At 44.5% G+C, this 18,209-nt stretch overlaps 1 protein-coding gene across 2 annotated transcripts in view; it reads right to left on the minus strand.

Moving 5' to 3' along the window:
* DOCK1 (dedicator of cytokinesis 1) overlaps positions 1–18,209 on the minus strand; it is a 2,312,292-nt gene that overhangs the window by 103,123 nt on the left and 2,190,960 nt on the right. For both annotated transcript variants that reach the window (XM_069611483.1, XM_069611484.1), the window contains exon 49: positions 7,348–7,546. In XM_069611483.1, the coding sequence (XP_069467584.1) occupies positions 7,348–7,546 (199 nt within the window). The remainder of the gene's footprint in view (positions 1–7,347; positions 7,547–18,209) is intronic.

Raw genomic sequence — 18,209 nt, forward strand, 5'->3', positions numbered from 1 at the left:
TGCAAAAAGTCTGGTATGGCAAATACATGGTACCTACCCCATTTTACAGGGCGGTAGCAGCACACCTTTCTTTATCATGGGAGTGAAACATAACTTGCTGCTTATTAACATATATTGGCATTAATGTATGTGTACCATAGATCAGATCTTGGAACATTTAACTGTTTTTGGTAGTGATTGGATGTCAAATACTGTGTGTGTCAAGAATCAGAGGAGATCCTGGAAGTTATAGGATAAATTGAAATGCAGGACGCTCCAGTCTTGCCTCTTATTCCCCAAGATGGCGCCTATACCTGCCAAGAAAGGAAGAGATGTGCCACATTCTAGTCTCCCCCCAAAATGGGGCTATTCCACTCTTGCACCAGAAAAATCACATTTATATTAGATGCTGAACCCGCCAAGTCACTGCGTCACTACTTCCTAGTAGGTCGTTTCTCCTTTCTTCCCCATTTTTTCCTTGCTATATTCTGATATCGTAGATCTGTCTTCTCTCCTGGCTACCGCCCGCTCCGTGTCCTGTATCTCTTATTTTGCTCTTGATCTCTATCGCTTGCCCATCATTTTCTACGTTCATTCTCCTGCCTACCTTGTGGCTGTTCACTGAAGCATCTTCTTGCGGAGTATCTCTTCTGCCTGCCATGTCGGCTTTCTAACCCGACTGGACTTTGCATCATGTCCTCACCACAGACTGCCACCACCTATATGCAAACGCTAGAGCACTCTGGAAAGGTTTCTTTTCCCTTCTGATGGATATCCCCAATCCTGCACGACTTCCTGCTCACCAACCAGTGGTCGGACAGTTTCAGGGATCCCCTTCATTTCTTCATCATGAAGAAAACAAACTACAGGTCAGTTTGTTCCATTATACTTTGTGATAGTGCGGGGATGTGCATTATTGGAAGGAGATTTTAACTCTTCTTGAATTGAAAGGGTAGTTTAGAAGGATTGCCTAGGTGTCAAGTGGACTTAAAAAAAAGTCCAAAGGAAAAAAGGGGACGAGTTGTCTTGAAGGTCTAGGTTTACTTGAATTTAGTATTCCCTTGGCAGTAGTAAAAGTCCTCAGTCTCACTCACTGATTTGATGGTGAACACTGGCAGTAGTAGGATTACGTGGAAAAAGGGTAAAACATTTAACACAATTAAGAGGCTTGCAGCTATTATGGCTACCACCACATGAGACTGGAAATTCAAGACATTCAGCTTGAACAAATGCGAATGTTTTTTGAACAGGCAAATGTTTTTTTTTGTTTTCTAGAAATAATCAATTGCAAATGAAACATACTCATATTTATGATCCTATGATCGTTCAGGAAAGAAGGGATATGCGTGGTAGACTTAGGTTGATCAAAAGGATCATGGAGTGGGTAATGAAAAGGCTATTTTTATGATAAGAAATAAAGCAGGTTAATCAAAATTGGTGAAGAGTAGCATTGGGCACAATTATTTCAGCAGCACATGGAATTTATGCAGAAGTTGCTGTTTAATAAAGACGCTGCTTCCTTCTAGAGGGTGGTTAATGAAGTGGGGTTTGCACAAGTTCATAAGCAAGTAAATTCAGTTGGTGAACTTTCTTGGTTGGGACATTTTAGTGGGTCTTTGTTAAATCAAATTCCTACAAGTTGGAAGGTCCCTTTACTTGTATAAAAGATCCCTGGTGAGTGGCAACTTGATTGTGACTACGAAGCCATACATAACATCTTGCTGAGTATTAGTAGTTTAAGGGCGCCTGGTGCAAATGGCCTCTCCAATATTCTGTTTAAGGACAATCCAGGCATTTGGGCAACCATTCTGACGATACTATTCAAACACATTATAACGACTGAAATTATGCTCACCTCGTGGCAAACAGCATTTGTTTTCCGCATTCATAAAAAAGAGGGCCATACTGACCTGAAAAACTATAGATCAATGTCCATATTGGGTGCAGATAGCAAGGTCTTTTCTGTCCTGCTATTACAGCTCCTATAGAATTGGGACTCTGAAATTGGTCAAATTCAAAAATGGCAAGCCAGATTCATAAAAAACATGGTACTAATCTGAATGGTTTTACTTTATGATCAAATTAAAACTGGCTTGGAGTAAGAAATTAGAGTCATTATGTCTATTAAAGATCTCGCTGAACCTTTTGATAAAGTCAACAGAAATCATCCTTGGTCCAAGCTCTCAAGGTGGGGTACAGCTGGTCATTTATGGTTGGTTATTGGTCTCCACAATCAATCAAATATTCGGGTCAGATTAGAAGATCAAGGTTCCCTTTCGTTAAAGATCTTCACATACTCGAGGGGTTAGACAGAGGTGCTTATTAGCCCACTGTCTTTTAAATGTATTCTACTCTGATGTGGGAGAATGTCTGGAAAGTGATGCCTTCATTTCTCCCAAATTGTGCAAACTCAAAATCAACTGGCTGTCATATGCCGATGATGTTTTGATGTTTGATCTAACACTGATAATCCTACAGAGACTAATTAATGCATTTGTTGGTTATGCCAAGCAAAATTCTCTGTTAATTAAAAAAAAAAATCATGCAGTGTACCCCTAGAAATAAGAGTACTAAATTCCAGAGGTGAAATGGTAACATGAAATTGGAAAGGGTTGACCATTTTGCTTATTTGGGGTACTCAATCTATGGCAAACCGCATGTAACTGCGACTATAAATTGGTTACGGGTAAAAACTGTCGGTTTCACTAACCAGGTTTGCAAATGAATGGTACATTTGGAAATCTCTCTATTCAGGCAGCCTTGAACTCTTATGAAAGCATGGTTGTTCCAAAGTTAGTGTATGGTTCTGAATTAGGAGAGCATTGGCTTTTTGAGTACTCGCCCGGTTTGGAAGCTTTAATTTGGAGAAGGATTTTAAAACTATACTAACACAGCAGAACGGATACTGGCAATGATGCACTTAGTAGGCTAATGTAAATTCACATTGATGTTCTTCTAACTGTGCAAAGACCTGGTTAACCCACACATCCGTGCTGAACACTAAATCAAATGTTTTTTTTCTCAGAAATTGTCGAATCAATGTTTTGCGAATAAAATGCTTTCAAGCATACAGTGATTAGAGTTTTGGTCTCGGTCAGAAGGGATGCCCAGCCCCTGGCTTCCCAGACTCCTATGATCTCGTCCCCGCTCCTTCCACACAGATCCCTTTTCTTCCCCAGCATTGTGAAGCCAGGCATAATGTGCCATATCAGTATAACGTGCCAAATCAGCATAATGAAAACTGGCAAGAAATTAGGTGTTCATAATGTAATTTGCTACCTGTGCATAAGGTGTGGTGGCAAAACTACTAGGGCCGAACAGACACTGCGTTAGATCCTTCAGTGCACGGGATGCTAATTGCTTATGAGCCGCCGGTTCTGTACTATTCCTTACTATGTGTCTTTTTGACAGGTATATCAGGGGCTGCTCACTACATTTTACTGGGTAGGGTGGCATATTCCTTTTTGAGATACACCCATTTAAAACAGCAACAATGTGCATGCTGAATTCATCTATGCCTACAGGCAAACAATGAGAAAGTACCATTGACTAATAAATAAAAAAAGGTTTCAAACTTTGCAGTGCTGACTTTATTTGTGATATTTATAGACAAAATAGCAAATCTGGAAAATGGTCATAGAGGAAGATGGCATATCAACCTTCAAGACTGTCACCACTGTCCCTCTACATACACATTTCCCGACTCAAATGGCCTTGAGTCCCCTACAACAATTCCACATATGACACAGAAATCATTTTCAAAATGGCCAACATCAGGGACACAGAGACCACCCTCAGCTATCACTCAAGTGAACACCTCGATGGCTGAAAATAATCTTACACTAAACACGGACAATATGGAAATCTGAGTTGCTCCTCACCGCGTTGCAAATCAAGCAGAAATACCCCAGACTACTAAAAGGGGTACCTGCCAGGAAACCTCAAAGGTGATCAAGAACCTTTGAATACTCATTGACAATGGACTTACCTTAGAACCACAAATCAATGCACTGGTAAAGAAATGTATTTACCCCCTACGTTCCTTCAAGCAGATAATGCCCTTCTACACATGACACCCATCATCAAACATTTGTTATTATCAAGAGACTATGCAAATGCTGCAAATCTCAGCATTCTGGATTACCATACAAAGAAACGTCAATGCAAGAAGAACACAACAGCAAGACTCCTTTCGTAAATGCAACAGAAAAGATCACATACCCTAAGATCACTCCGCCGTTTACCAGTCCAGAAAAGCATCCACTTCAAAGCACCCCTGCCATTAGGTATGCTAAACAATATCTCGATTTTAACCTACATAGCTAACGATGGCACAATCTTACCAATCTGCCAAATGTTATAGACCACCTACCAGGCCCCTTGCTAATCTCCCACATTAACATCTACAACTCCTATGCTCAAACCCGTTATACGCATACGAGCTTCACCACCTGAACATGGCACATTAAGGATCCCTCCCATCAGACTTCAAACAACAATACTATACTACTACAACCAACTAACCTGCCAACACAGCCCTAGCCACTACATGTTAGCACCACAGTCGCACAAGCCACACCCCTCTGGAATCAAACACCTATTTCCTCCATTCAAATAACACTGAGAAACAGACCCAACACGCAGCGCTCAGGACCCAAAAAGGCAACACCATCTTGCATCGTCTCCATCCACCATTGGGCCTTATCGTGTCACCTCTGCTTCTGATCTGCCAGAGTGCCTGGAGGCCAACCAAATGACAGGGGTGCATGGTATACATCCCCAACCCATAACCTATTAACTGGACTACGAGCATACTGGTAGCTGACCCATTCTAGCAGTGTCACGGTCAAATCCCTGCTATTGTAGTACGGCCAGTGAGGCACTACGCTGGTGGTGGGGCAGCAAAAATATTTTTTTTTAGCTTTGCCTAGCCTAAAAATATGCTGCACAGAAATCAGTTGCATGCTAATTTTTGGATTTTTTTTATATATTTGTATGGTTCACTAGCAGACGAACTAACCCAATTAAAATTCACAGCAATGTTTTATTGCTGTAGGAAGCATTTCATGATTTGCTTAATTGTACTCAATCACTGTAATAACCCACTTAGTAAATACAAGTTTCACTTAATAAAACCATGTATGGAACATAACAACTTTGTGAATTTGAATTTTAACATTGTCCTAATTTAAATGATGGGCATAATGAAGCCCGTCCATTGCAGGGTTCAGAAGGAAAAGGTCACCTTTTAAAAGTCAATTAAGTTCGAACAATCTGCTACAGAAATTGGATTTCATCCAAGTGCTTTACGTTGCTGCGGCATTCTCTTTACAGAGGGCGATTCTGCTAGCATATTGAAGTTCAGGCCTGGTGCAATATTTGAGATTGCCGTGTATTATGAATCTACATCGTTAGTGAACATTAGTTAAGAAAACAATAAAGGTGATTTAAACTGTTCACAGTGTTGTAAGGGGCTGGATGTTGCATTTATTAATGTCATATAGGATGCAGTTATCCAAACTCCAAGCAATGGTTTTTTTCAGGTGCTCTGCAAAAAGTGGTCCTTGTCTTTCTATCAATGAACCACTTTAATTAACATGAAGGAATACCTATGCTTAGACCACACAGTGACAGAAATTCACACATCCCAATTATATACATCTGTTTACACATCACTGAAAACTGGTTGGCTAGTGCCACTGCCAGATTTATCATTTTTTCCATTGCTTTGTTCTTACTTGGAAAGCTACAAATGCCCAGTAAGCAAGCTTCAATATCCCATGTTTTCCCTCTTATTCCTTTGTCTCTCAGACATTTCTCAATCTTCTCCCAGTAGGATCGGACTTTCGGGCAGTGCCAGAACATGTGGCCTATGTTGGCATTTTCTGCCCCGCATTTCCGGCATGTTTGCGCTGTAGCATCTGGGAAGCGGGCTATTCTCTCTGGAGTTACATATGCTTGTAGAAGTAGCTGCTTTAGCCTAGCGTTTCTTGATACATTTTTTGGGTAAATCTTTGCCTTTTCCCAGTCTTTATCCGTCATTTCTTTCCCAAGTATCTGTTCCCAATTTTGCCTTCCCTTGTTTTTGTCTTTAGGGAGTTCTTCCACCATTATTTGGTAAATTCTAGATACCATGTGTCCTCCCTCTGTTACATCGTAGAGGAGTCCTATTGTCAGGTTTTCTGTCTGTCGCTCCGCTGGAGTCGGCCATCTAGTATTCAGCTGTTTACCTAGCCATGTATAATTTATATATTGGTCTCGATGTAGGTCGTCGGATACTATCAGATCTTGAAATTCCATTATCTCCGCACCTGGCGTCAGGTCCTCAATAGTGATGACTCCTTTGGATTCCCAATGATTTCTACTTTTTCTGAGGTGTTCCCTTGTGGTGCCGTTGAGTGCTGCAAGTGGTATCTGAGGGGAGTACAGCTCTTTGAGTTTCAGCAGTTTCTGTGTTCTCTTCCATATCCGTTTCCCTAGTCGCAGCAGCATGGGGGTGTAGGAGGCCTCCACGTCGTTTACCCATAGTGTCTCTTTCAGGAGATACGGGGAGACAGCATTGTTTAGGAGTGTGTGTTCTACTGTTTCTGTGTCGGCAAGCCAGTTAGCCACGTGCTGCAGTTGCCCAGCCAGATAGTATAGTTCGAAGTGTGGAAGTCTGAGCCCTCCCTCGGTGTATTCTCTGCAGAGTGATTCCATAGCTACTCTAATTCTCCCTTTTCCCCATATGAAGCTACTTAGTGTAGTGTTGAGATCTACAAAGAACTTTTTCGGGATAAGATATGGCACATTGCAGAAGTGGTAGAGTAATCTAGGCAATACGATCATCTTAATTAGGGATATTCGGCCCACCACTGATAAGAGTTTCTCCGAGAATTTGATGGAGTTGTCTATACCATTTTTGCCTCGCTGCGTGTTGGTGTAAAGTGTCTCTTCTAGGGAGTGGTGAATGTTCATGCCTAAGTAGCGTAATCTCATGATAATGGCATCTCATATTTAACATCCGACTTGACCCACCCTTGACCCACCCTCATTAAAGTAAGAAAATAAGACCATCCTCTTCCTGTACCATTTCACCTTGTAAATTACACCCCCAAACCCTGCTAGCTGAGCATATCACCTGAAGATCACCCTTTACAGCCTACTCCAATTTCAGTCTGTTACATGTCCTGGTCTAACAATACATGTAGCTATTTGCTGCTACCAGAAGATGCTTTGTCGCAAAGACTGCGCCCCTGTAACCATCTGGGGGTGCTAGTAAAGCTATGCACAGTGCTCACTTGCTTTGCAAAATGAGGATATCAGTCAAAAACCCACAATGAAAGAACAATATATAATAGACGTCCTAAAGAGGATTCATCCACTAACCGTTTCTGAAAGGATCACTGCTTCAGACTGCGTCACGATGATCTCTGCGGTTTTTAACTCCTTGTCAAATATTTCTTGGTGTTTGCTATTCCTCTTCTCCTTCTTCCTCTCTTTCTTCTCCTTTTCCGGCTCGTCCCTGTCCAGCTTGTCTTGAGATCTAAAATATGTCTTTTTGGGAAGAAGGGGCTCGAGAACAAACCTGCCAATAGATGCGCGTTAGTCCAGTAAATACAGCAGAGGTGCATGCATACACATTACCTTCATAGCATACAAATAATTGTCAACAAACATTTTGCACTCAAATAATTTAGCATTGAAGTTAATATCAACAGTAAAATAAATGAGCAGTTTCATTATGAAAAAGGTAACAATAGATTGATCCTAGTACTTCTTTTATGATAATGTTTCTCCTTATTTAAGAAATGCGATGATGTTTTTTTTTTTTAATCTGGTAACTCCAGACCCCACAACCTCCCCTCCTCTTCCTATATTGCTTTGCACTGTGGTGTGGCCCATCTTTTGCATTTTGTTATTTTTGCAATAGTGATTGGATACTTTAAAAACACCGGGACACCCCATTGACCACCTTAAGCCCGTGGTAACCTCAACCACCTTCACCTCTGGTTCTACACCGTCCAGGCTCAGCCTTACGCTCTACAGCCCTTTTATAACTTTTTTAGAGTTTAAAGATCAATTTTTTTTAAATAAATGCTATATTCATGTAGTTTTCTTCATTTTTAGCTTGGCTACATCAAGATTGTATTAGTAACTTTTGTATTTTAGAATTCTTCATCTTTTTGGAGTGATTGTGCACTGTATATTGATCACACCACACCGGACAATATCCGCGACCCAGCATGTATCTGCAAAGACTTTCTGCAGGCTACCATCGTCCACTTCTTAGCCAGTCTTCATTCAGATGGTACATAAGCCAAATATGTTAAGTATTCTTTATTTATTCAGATTTACTTAGATATATTTCTATTGTTCTCAACATTCTTAGGCAGAAGGAAGAAAATGTATACGCCATGGGAAAAACAGAAAATAAACATATTTCCCATATTGTGTCCAAAACGAATAAGTCACTGTCAGTGGCATTGCCAACCTAGAGGCCTGGCGTGCAAGCTGGCCACATTTCAGCCACACCCATAGTTGCACCATGTGATGCTGCAACCGGGTTTTTCATGCAACCTTAATCTTTAAGATCCATCAAATATATATAAACAACTATAATTTAATTGATTCAATCATGTTTATTTCTTATCGCACGATTGCAGTATTTAATTTGATAGCATGGCCTTGGATACAAGAAAGCGTGAGCAGTCTGATTCATTTTATTTTATTTAATTTCCTCATCAGAGTGTAAAGTTTATTTGATGTCTCACTTTGTACACACTAATTTCCAAGCAGATGAATTCTATGACGTTAGACGAGTCCACTAATTACTGTAAAATACAGATCAACCTTTTACATGTGTGCATCACTTGGTATCCAGACTACCAGCACAAACTTGAGGTGGAATTTGTGAGCTCTTCAAACCCAGCTAGATACAGTAAAAATACAATTGCTAGAATGTACCTGGCTAAAAATAATGTTTTATTCCATGTCTAGGTGTCTGCCGGCCTGCACTACATTTTCATTTTCTAGCCTGGGTAAGAGATGTTTCCTCCAGTGATGTTAGCAATAAAGTACAGAATGTCTGTGTGTAAGGCAGCAATCATTCCAATCCTCTCAGCAGTGCCACGCCAAGTTATTGCAGGACAGTAAGCAGGGTTCAAGTCCTAAAAATAAAGTGGGGGCACTCATTAACATGCCAATTAAATATGGTGTAACCAGAAATTAGCATATCAAAACGCCCGCTGAAAAAACTGTGGGCGGGGGGCTACTGAAAATCGTGGGGGACTCCGTCCACACACGTGTAGCCTCGACTTAAGCCCTGACAGTAAGGCATCCTTTAGAGCCATGAGAGGGTTAGAAGCCTGCCTTTCACCACATTGCCCAGTCTGCCCTTCTACCACATTGCTCAGAAGATTTTAACTTTTCAGCTTTAGCATTGCGCAATGTTATTTCTTTGATTAACCCAAAATCGCATGAAAGTCCTGTTCCGGACAAATACGCTCGCCCAGAACTAGTGCTCATGCAATATATTAGGGTTCTAAACTTCTGGCCCCGGATCACAAAGTGCAACGGTGAGTAGCAGCTTAGCTTGGTTGATAGACAATTTTGTTCTGCTGGTGGGCAATTGTGCACTAAATATAGCAATTATACACCATCAGGCAGGGAAGGATCGGGTGGTAATGACCTGGGGCTCAACGTATAGTCCTGAGCATAGTGGGTAGAAAGGCATGGGTTGTGGCATTTAGCCCGCAATCCGTGCCTTAACGGTGCGCAGAATGAAGGCATGGGTTGTGGGATTGAGCCTGCAATCCATGCCTTAACGGTGCTACGAACAAAGCTATGGGGTGTGGAATTTAGCCCGCAAATGAAGGCATGGGGTGTGGGATTCAGCCCGCAAATGAAGGCATGGGTTGTGGGATTCAGCCCGCCATCCAAACAACCCGATTGGTTGGGGTGAACAGCCAGGTGCAAAATACAGGAATCATAAAGGGATGAGAGAGGTTATAGATATAGAATGAGAAAGAGGGAGAAAAGGGGAGAAAGAGGGATAAAGAGAGAAAAGGAAGCGTGTGTGAGAGCTAGAGAAGAGGTTAGTGGAGAAACGGATTGAAATATCCTTGCCCTCCTCATACACCCACAGACCCTATATGACGTCAGTGGGTGCTGGAGCCTGGCCTCCTGAGTCGGGCGGGCACATGCTTTCAGGACCAAGTAAAGGTTAATGAGAAAATGAGTTACTGCCTTCGAGTACCATCTGTTTAATTTATTGGCTCTGAAAAGGGATATGTTACTGCACAAGAGGCAGCATTTCATTGCAGAACATGACACCCTCAGTCTGATTAAGGGACGCTTGTCAAAAGCTTCAAAAACCTCTGCTTGCATCAGTTTCAACAATTAATCCTATTTTATTGGGTCTCTAAAACCCATAAGGGTCTTAATACACATTAACTGTTTTCTTATATGTGTGGATGGCAGGAAAAGCGGAAATCTAATCTCTATGCATTTTAGTTGTGTCATGTTTTTTTTAATTCTGGCAGGACGTATTTACTAGGATTTCAGAGGTAGCTTATGTAACAATCTGTCCCATGGTTTTGAACATTAGATTTGGCTGATAAGCAGTCTGGGACAATTGCTGCCTGTGAACTCCTTTTATATAAGGGTATAATCATAGCTAGACGGATTATTGATGGAGTTTGAAAAGATACAGATACTCCTGTTTGCAGCATTATTATTAAAGCAATAAACCCAGACGGCCGGGGCATTAGCGTCTAAGGCAATGCTCCAGGGCCAAGTTACAGGCCTGAGCGGAGCCAGGGCCTTAAAGTTAGTGCTGGGGCATTACCAGACCTAGTAATGCCCACGCCCAGAGGGGTTTAATGCAGTTAGCACCCCAGAATGTTTTTTTTCCGGAATGCAAATAGTTTTTTAGTTTTAGTTTTGTAAATTGAGAAATGGCATATTTGCCGTTTCTCAAATTGAAGGAAACTACAAACCAAGATAGCCACCATGGACAAAGGAGAAGGGAACTACATGTTGTCCCTCCTCCCTTTCCATGGTGGCCATTTCTGGAAAGGAGATGCGACGGGAACATAGGGTGAGGGAGGTCCAATATGTGGCGGCCCCGATTCGGGCGCGCAGGTACGGGGAGGGCAACAAGGCTGGCAGGACGCTCTCCAACCTAATTAAACACGATAAACAACCCACACAGATCACAAGTATATGCACGCAACAGGGGAGGGTTCTCCTTGGGGATGAGGACATTAACGGGGGAATTTATGGAATTTTATAAGAGGTTATATTCAAACCAAGATAAGAAAACATCCGCAGAAATCAATACCCATCTTGAAGCCCTCTCCCTCCCTAGGCTCCCTGACGAAGTGCGCCTGGCGATGGATCAGCCGGTAACGACGGAAGAGATTGGTGTCATGGGCGCTACTCCCGAGGGGCCAGGACTGGCCCAGCGCCCTCGGAAGCAGACCCGTCTTCCACTACTCCGGACCCAGCAGACCCCTACAGGGGCCCTTTGGACCGTGTCCTGGCGCCTGAACGCGAAGACCACCAATAACCTCCTACCCAGGCGCTATGGAAACTTCCGACACAGACCAACTGGCCCAGTTATTAGGGGAATTAAGAGCTGAAGTTCATGCTGCCCGCCAGGAAACGAATGCCCTTAGGAGGGAATTGATAATATCAAAAGAACGAACTGATGATCTCGCCAGACAGTTATTACAGACACAAGCGGGGCAAACCCCGCTACCTAATTCAGGAGGGAGCTATATCCCAGCGGCTTCAGCCAATCCTGTTCAAATCAACCTACCCGGAAATGTGCCATTGGCACCGCCTGAACGCTTCTCTGGTGACCCTAAAAGGTTTGCGGTGTTTATAAATCAATGCCGATTGCACTTTCTTTGTAGACCTGCAGCCTTTCCGACTGACCAGACTAAGGTAGCCTTTGTGCTTTCGTATCTTAGCAGCAGTGCCGCTGATTGGTCGATCCCTCTGGTTACACAGGATGACCCGATCCTTCGTGATTTCCCGACCTTCCAGGCAAATATGGAAAGACCTTTTGCAAGGCATTCCCAGGGGCAGGCCCTGGACAACGAACTCCTTTCCCTACGACAGGGCAATCAAGATCTTTTGGCCTACATTGCATCATTCAATAGGCTAATCGTGGAAACCAGATGGCCTGAGGACAAAAGAATCACGCTTTTTCACCTGGGTTTGCGTGGCGAACTCAAAGACGTCCTTGCCCAGGTAGTGAATCCTCCTCAGGATTGTTCAGAGTACATTGATTTGGTGGTCCAATTGGATCACAGACTACAAAACAGAAAGGCGGATCGATCCAGGTTTGAAACACGAGTGTTCCCTAAGCCTCAAAGTCACACCAAAGGAGTTGAAGCCGTCGAACCTATGCAAATTGGGGTTGTAAAGGGTCCCCTAACCCAGAAAGAACGCGACAGGAGACGACAAATGCAACTATGTCTCTATTGTGGAAATTCAGGACATTTTCTTCGAGATTGCCCGGTGAAACCACCTAAGAAGACAGTGGGAGCTTCTGATAAGAGTTCTGAAAAGCCTGAGCCGGGAAACGACCTCGCCCGACAAGTGTAGAGGTCCGCTTGCCGAGCGTAAAAACCAGTTCTTTGACCTCGCACTTCATAATGCCAATGGTCCTCGTAAACCCAGAGCAACCGGATCGTTTGCATGCAATTAAGGCATACATTGATAGCGGAGCAGTTGGAAATTATGTGGACCGCGAATTGGCTTCCAGGATGAACTTACCTCTTTGTCCAAAGGTGGTTAAAGACGTCATTACCACGGTGGATGGGACGGAAATCGCCTCCGGACCAGTGACCCATACCACTACTGAAGTGACGATACTAGGCCAAGACGGGCATTAGGAGGTAATTGTGTTCGACGTGATCAAGGCTCCTCAATTCCAAGTAATTCTAGGGATTCCTTGGTTGGAGAAACACAATCCTCAGATTGATTGGCGAGCAAAGACGATAAAGTTCCCAGAGTGCACACCAACTTGTTATCCACGACCCAACATTGGCCTAGCGTCAGTAACGGCTGACGGTCCACAACTACCTCTATATTATCGAGAGTTCCAAGATGTTTTTCAAAAGGAACAGGCTAACACCTTGCCACCCCACAGATCATACGATTGTCAGATAGATTTGCTACCCGGTGCAACTCCCCCTTGCAGTAGGATTTACGCCCTTACCGAGCCTGAGAACCTTCATCTGCGACAGTATTTAGACCAGTACCTGGCCAATGGCTTTATCCGTCCGTCGAAGTCCCCTGCATCCTCGGCTCTGTTCTTCGTATCAAAAAAAGAAGGTGACCTCAGAACCTGTATAGATTATCGTGCTCTGAACCAGATAACAGTAAAAAACCGGTACCCCTTACCTCTGATCCCGGAACTCCTTGACCAGGTAAAAAACGCCTGTATTTATACTAAGCTTGATCTCCGGGGAGCTTATCACTTGGTACGGGTCAAGGAAGGAGATGAATGGAAGACGGCCTTTGAATACCAAGGCCTTTGAATACCAAGTGATGCCCTTTGGACTATGCAATGCACCGGCCGCCTTCCAATATTTTATGAATGATGTCCTCAGAGAGCTCATTGATGTCTGCATTGTCGTCTACATAGATGACATTCTTGTGTACTCATCTTCAGAAGCTGACCATCGAAATCATGTTAGGGCGGTCCTTGAAAAACTTCCCCAACATAAACTTTTTGCCAAGCTCGAAGAATGTGTTTTTCATGTCACTGAGGTCGAATTTTTGGGATTTATTCTGACACCCAAAGGAGTCCACATGGACTCGAGAAAAGTAGACGCTATCCTCAAATGGCCGTCTCCTACTTCCGTGAAAGGCGTTCAAAGCATGCTAGGCTTTGCCAATTTTTACCGTAGATTTATTCCAGAGTTTTCACGAGTGGTACAACCCATCACCGCCCTCTTAAGAAAAAATAAACGCTTTGAATGGTCCGCAGAAGCAGAACAAGCCTTCCAAGAGCTAAAGGCTAAATTCACCTCGGCGCCAATACTGAAACACCCACGCCCGGACCTCCCTTACATCGTTGAAACCGACGCCTCCAGCTTAGCAATGGGAGCAGTCCTATCACAAAGAGATCCAGAGACTAACCAACTGCATCCTGTGGCATTCTGGTCTCGGAAGTTCTCGGCGCCTGAGATCAACTACACCATCACAGACAAAGAGCTTCTAGCGATTAAATCAGCCTTTAAGGCATGGCAGCATTATCTCCTCGGGGCCAGACACACCGTCACAGTCATCACCGATCATCGAAATCTGCAGTATCTGAAAACCGCCAAGGCTCAATCCTCCAGACAGCTTCGCTGGGCTCTATTCTTTGCTGAATTTGACTTTGTGATCACTTATCGCCCCGGCAACAAGAACGGCAAAGCGGATGCTCTTTCCCGAATTGGAATGGGAGATAACGTTGCCAATCCATAACCTGTACCAATAATTCCGGAACAAAGGATCGTGGGTCTGATTTCTTCACAATCCATTGAGGATATTGAAGAAAAAACGAAACAACTTGTAACCTCACCAGACTTACTGAACTGGTTACAAAAAGGAAAAGATTTCACCATAAGCAATGACTTGCCTTATTTCCAAGGACGATTGTTCCTACCACACGCCGATTTACAAAGACAGGTAATCTCCTGCTATCATGATTCATTAATTGAGGGTCACCCTGGTATTGCCAAAACCACAGAAAAGGTGAAGAGACACTTCTGGTGGCCTTCGTGGAGAAAAGACAAAGGAATTTGTGATGTCCTGCGGTGTGTGCGCTCAAAACAAGGGTCAGAAGAAGAGGCCGGCTGGTCTTCTGCAACCATTAGACATCCCACCGTGTCCCTGGCATACCCTTTCCATGGACTTCATCACAGACTTACCCTCCTGTTCTGGGTACAACACCATTCTTGTTATTGTGGACCTGTTTTCTAAAATGGCCCACTTCATTCCGCTAAAAGGCTTACCTTCAGCATCAGTCCTAGCCAAAGTATTTCTTGAAAACATCGTCCGGCTACACGGCTTCCCATCAGTACTAATCTCAGATAGGGGGAGCCAGTTTATTTCCCACTTTTGGCATAGCTGTTGTCGATTAGCTCAAATCGATGTAAGACTTTCGACCAGCCATCATCCCCAGACCGACGGGCAAACCGAGAGAACAAACCAGACTCTCGAGCAATATTTACGATGCATGCTACAACAGTCGGAGAGTAACTGGAAGAACATGCTTTGGATAGCTGAATATGCTTACAACAATTCAGTTCATTCGGGTACCGGGAAGAGTCCCTTCTACATCTTGTATGGGATTCATCCTCGAACCTCCAACCTTGATCCACCTCAAGATCTTGGAACACCCGCCGTGGATCAATTGCACACTGTTATTACCCAAGCTTTTAAGGAAGCGACTGCACATCTACAACAAGCTAAAGAGAGGTACAAAAAAGGAGCAGATCAACACCGAAGCAATGCCCCTCAATACCAGGTTGGGGATCAAGTCTGGCTGTCCACCAAACATTTATCGCTTAAAGGGCCTTGCACCTTCAACCCCAAATACCTGGGACCATATCCAATTACGGCCATAATTAATCCAGTGGCCGTTAAATTAGAATTGCCAACCCATATGAGAATGCATCCTGTATTTAACGTATCTCTTTTGAAACCCATGCAACCTGGAACCAGATTGACCAATCCTCCAGAGCCCATTCAAGTGAATGGGAAGTCCGAATTTGAAGTAAAAGACATTTTGGACTCTAAAATCATCAGATCAAAGCTATTCTACCTAATCGACTGGAAAGGCTACGGACCTCAGGAAAGGTCATGGGAACCCTATGACCACGTCCATGCTCCTAGTCTAGTCCAGAAATTTCACCGAACCTTTCCTGATAAACCAAAACCCCTGTGGAGGACAAGTTTGGGAGGGGCCTTGAGGGGGGGTGCTGTCATGGGCGCTACTGCCGAGGGGCCAGGACTGGCCCAGCGCCCTCGGAAGCAGAACCGTCTTCCACTACCCCGGACCCAGCAGACCCCCTACAGGGGCCCTTTGGACCGTGTCCTGGCACCTTTGGCGCCAGGCTCATGAAGGGTTTCAGTCCAGTGTAATAATGCTTGGGTGGACTTACCTGAGGCAGACCATGCTGCATATTTACCCAGAACAAACCAGTCTGGTTGAAGTCCCCAGCCATCAGGGCTGGGAGGAACTATTCCCTCCATTCAGGAACTCTTTTCTTACCTGGGTGGAACCGGTGGAAGAACACACACTGGAAGCACTTCTCTGCTATTTAAACCACGCCCGATGGAAAACACGTGCTTCGCGTTATTCTGCAGCAGCAGCAGGACGCTCACCGAGTCGGCTCCTGCATTCCAGGTCCAGAGTCATCTTCAGCTTCCGCGCAGCAACCTGTGGATGAAGAAAGACACAGAACAATACTTACCAGATCCCGGAATCCAGTCACCGGCAAAACTTGCAAAGAATAAACATAAGGTTAAAAAAGTGCAACTCACTCGCAGCCGCGCCCGCTTACCTGATCCATCCGTGATTGCAACGGAGCTAACCGCGGCCTTCTCTTCGGCAGCTTCTCTGCACCTGAAAGGCAAAGGACATAATTAAAAAGGGGTTCGGGTGAAGGCAGTCGCATTCATCTTAACTTACCAGTTTTTGCACGCGCAGTAGCGGCCGCATCAACCTCAGCATCCCGGCACCTGAAAAACAGGAAAAAGACATTATTTGAGGTGCCATTAAAAGCGGCCAACGATCATTATACTTACGTGCATCGGCACGTGCAGTGGCAACGGATATAAAGCCTGCAGCATCCCGGCACCTGAAAACTAGAAAAAGGACATTATTAGAGGTGCCATTAAAAGCGGCCAACGAACATTATACTTGCGTGCATCGGCACGTGCAGCGGCAACGGAAAACTACACCCACAGCATCCCGAGGCCTGAAACAAAGGAAAAGGGACATTATTGAGGTGCCCATCTTTTAAAGCCTAAAGACTACAGTATACTTACAGGCATCCGCTCGTGCAGTAACGGCAGCATCACTCTTCGGCATCCCAGCACCAGTGCCACAACTAAGGCCGCAAAAGACTTGAGCCTCAACACTGAACTCATCCAGTGACGTAACTGGAATCCACGCACCCCTGCACCAGACGCAGGATGGAAAGCTCAGCATTTATACGCCTAAGAAAACTTAACCTGCAAGTCAGACATTCGATAAGAGGAAGCCCAGTCCCGAGAGTCGTCCGAGCTCTACGCTTCTCAATTGAAGAAACGATAGCAGCCCAGCCGGGATCAGCGCCTCCGTGGGAATCAGGTGAGCGTCACAATTGGGGAAGCAATCAAGGAGCTGTCAACAGGCCGAGCACCGGGGTCGGACGGGTTGGGCGCTGAATTTTACAAGGAGTTCCGTGAGGAACTAGTGCCGATACTATTACAAGTGTGGGAGGAGGCACTCAAATCCGGCAGGTTGCCCTCAACTATGAGAGAGGCCATAATAATGGTACTCCATAAGCCCAGGTGACCACCGCAGGACGTTTTGTCCTACAGGCCATTGTCGCTTATCAACATGGATGCTAAAATCTTTGTAAAGGTCCTGGCGAATCGCCTTCTGCCAGCAATCCCAGCCCTAGTTCATCCCGACCAGAACGGGTTTGTCCCTACTCGATCTACAGCCCAAAAGCTCAGACAACTCTTTGGTATTATGGTACAGATCGACCCCGCGAGGAGCGCAGTGGCCATATCCCTTGACGCTGAAAAAGCGTTTGATTCGGTATCGTGGGTCTATCTCCTTTCGGTGCTTGAGGCGTTTCGTTTGGGGTGGGTCCCACCTTTATACGATAGGTAAAACTCCTATATACCGAACCTGGGGCTCGTGTCCTGACCAATAAAGCCATTTCTGAGATGTTCCTCCTGGAGAGGGGGACCAGACAGGGTTGTCCTTTTCTGCCCCTACTATTCGCACTGACCATCGAACCTATGGCGGCCGCTGTCCGTCTTAGACACTCAGACAAAGGGATCACAATGAAGGGTTCCACCCAACTAATCTCGCTTTACGCGGATGACACATTGCTATATATCAGGGAACCTGAGGTCAATATAACAGCCATCATGACAGAGATCCAGGGGTTTGCAGACTATTCTGGCTATACTATAAATATGTCCAAATCGGAAATATTCCCTCTAACACCTGCCACCCGATG

Source organism: Ambystoma mexicanum, chromosome 8, assembly GCF_040938575.1.
Source record: "Ambystoma mexicanum isolate Mex_15411 chromosome 8, UKY_AmexF1_1, whole genome shotgun sequence".
Classification (NCBI taxonomy): Eukaryota; Metazoa; Chordata; class Amphibia; order Caudata; family Ambystomatidae; genus Ambystoma; species Ambystoma mexicanum.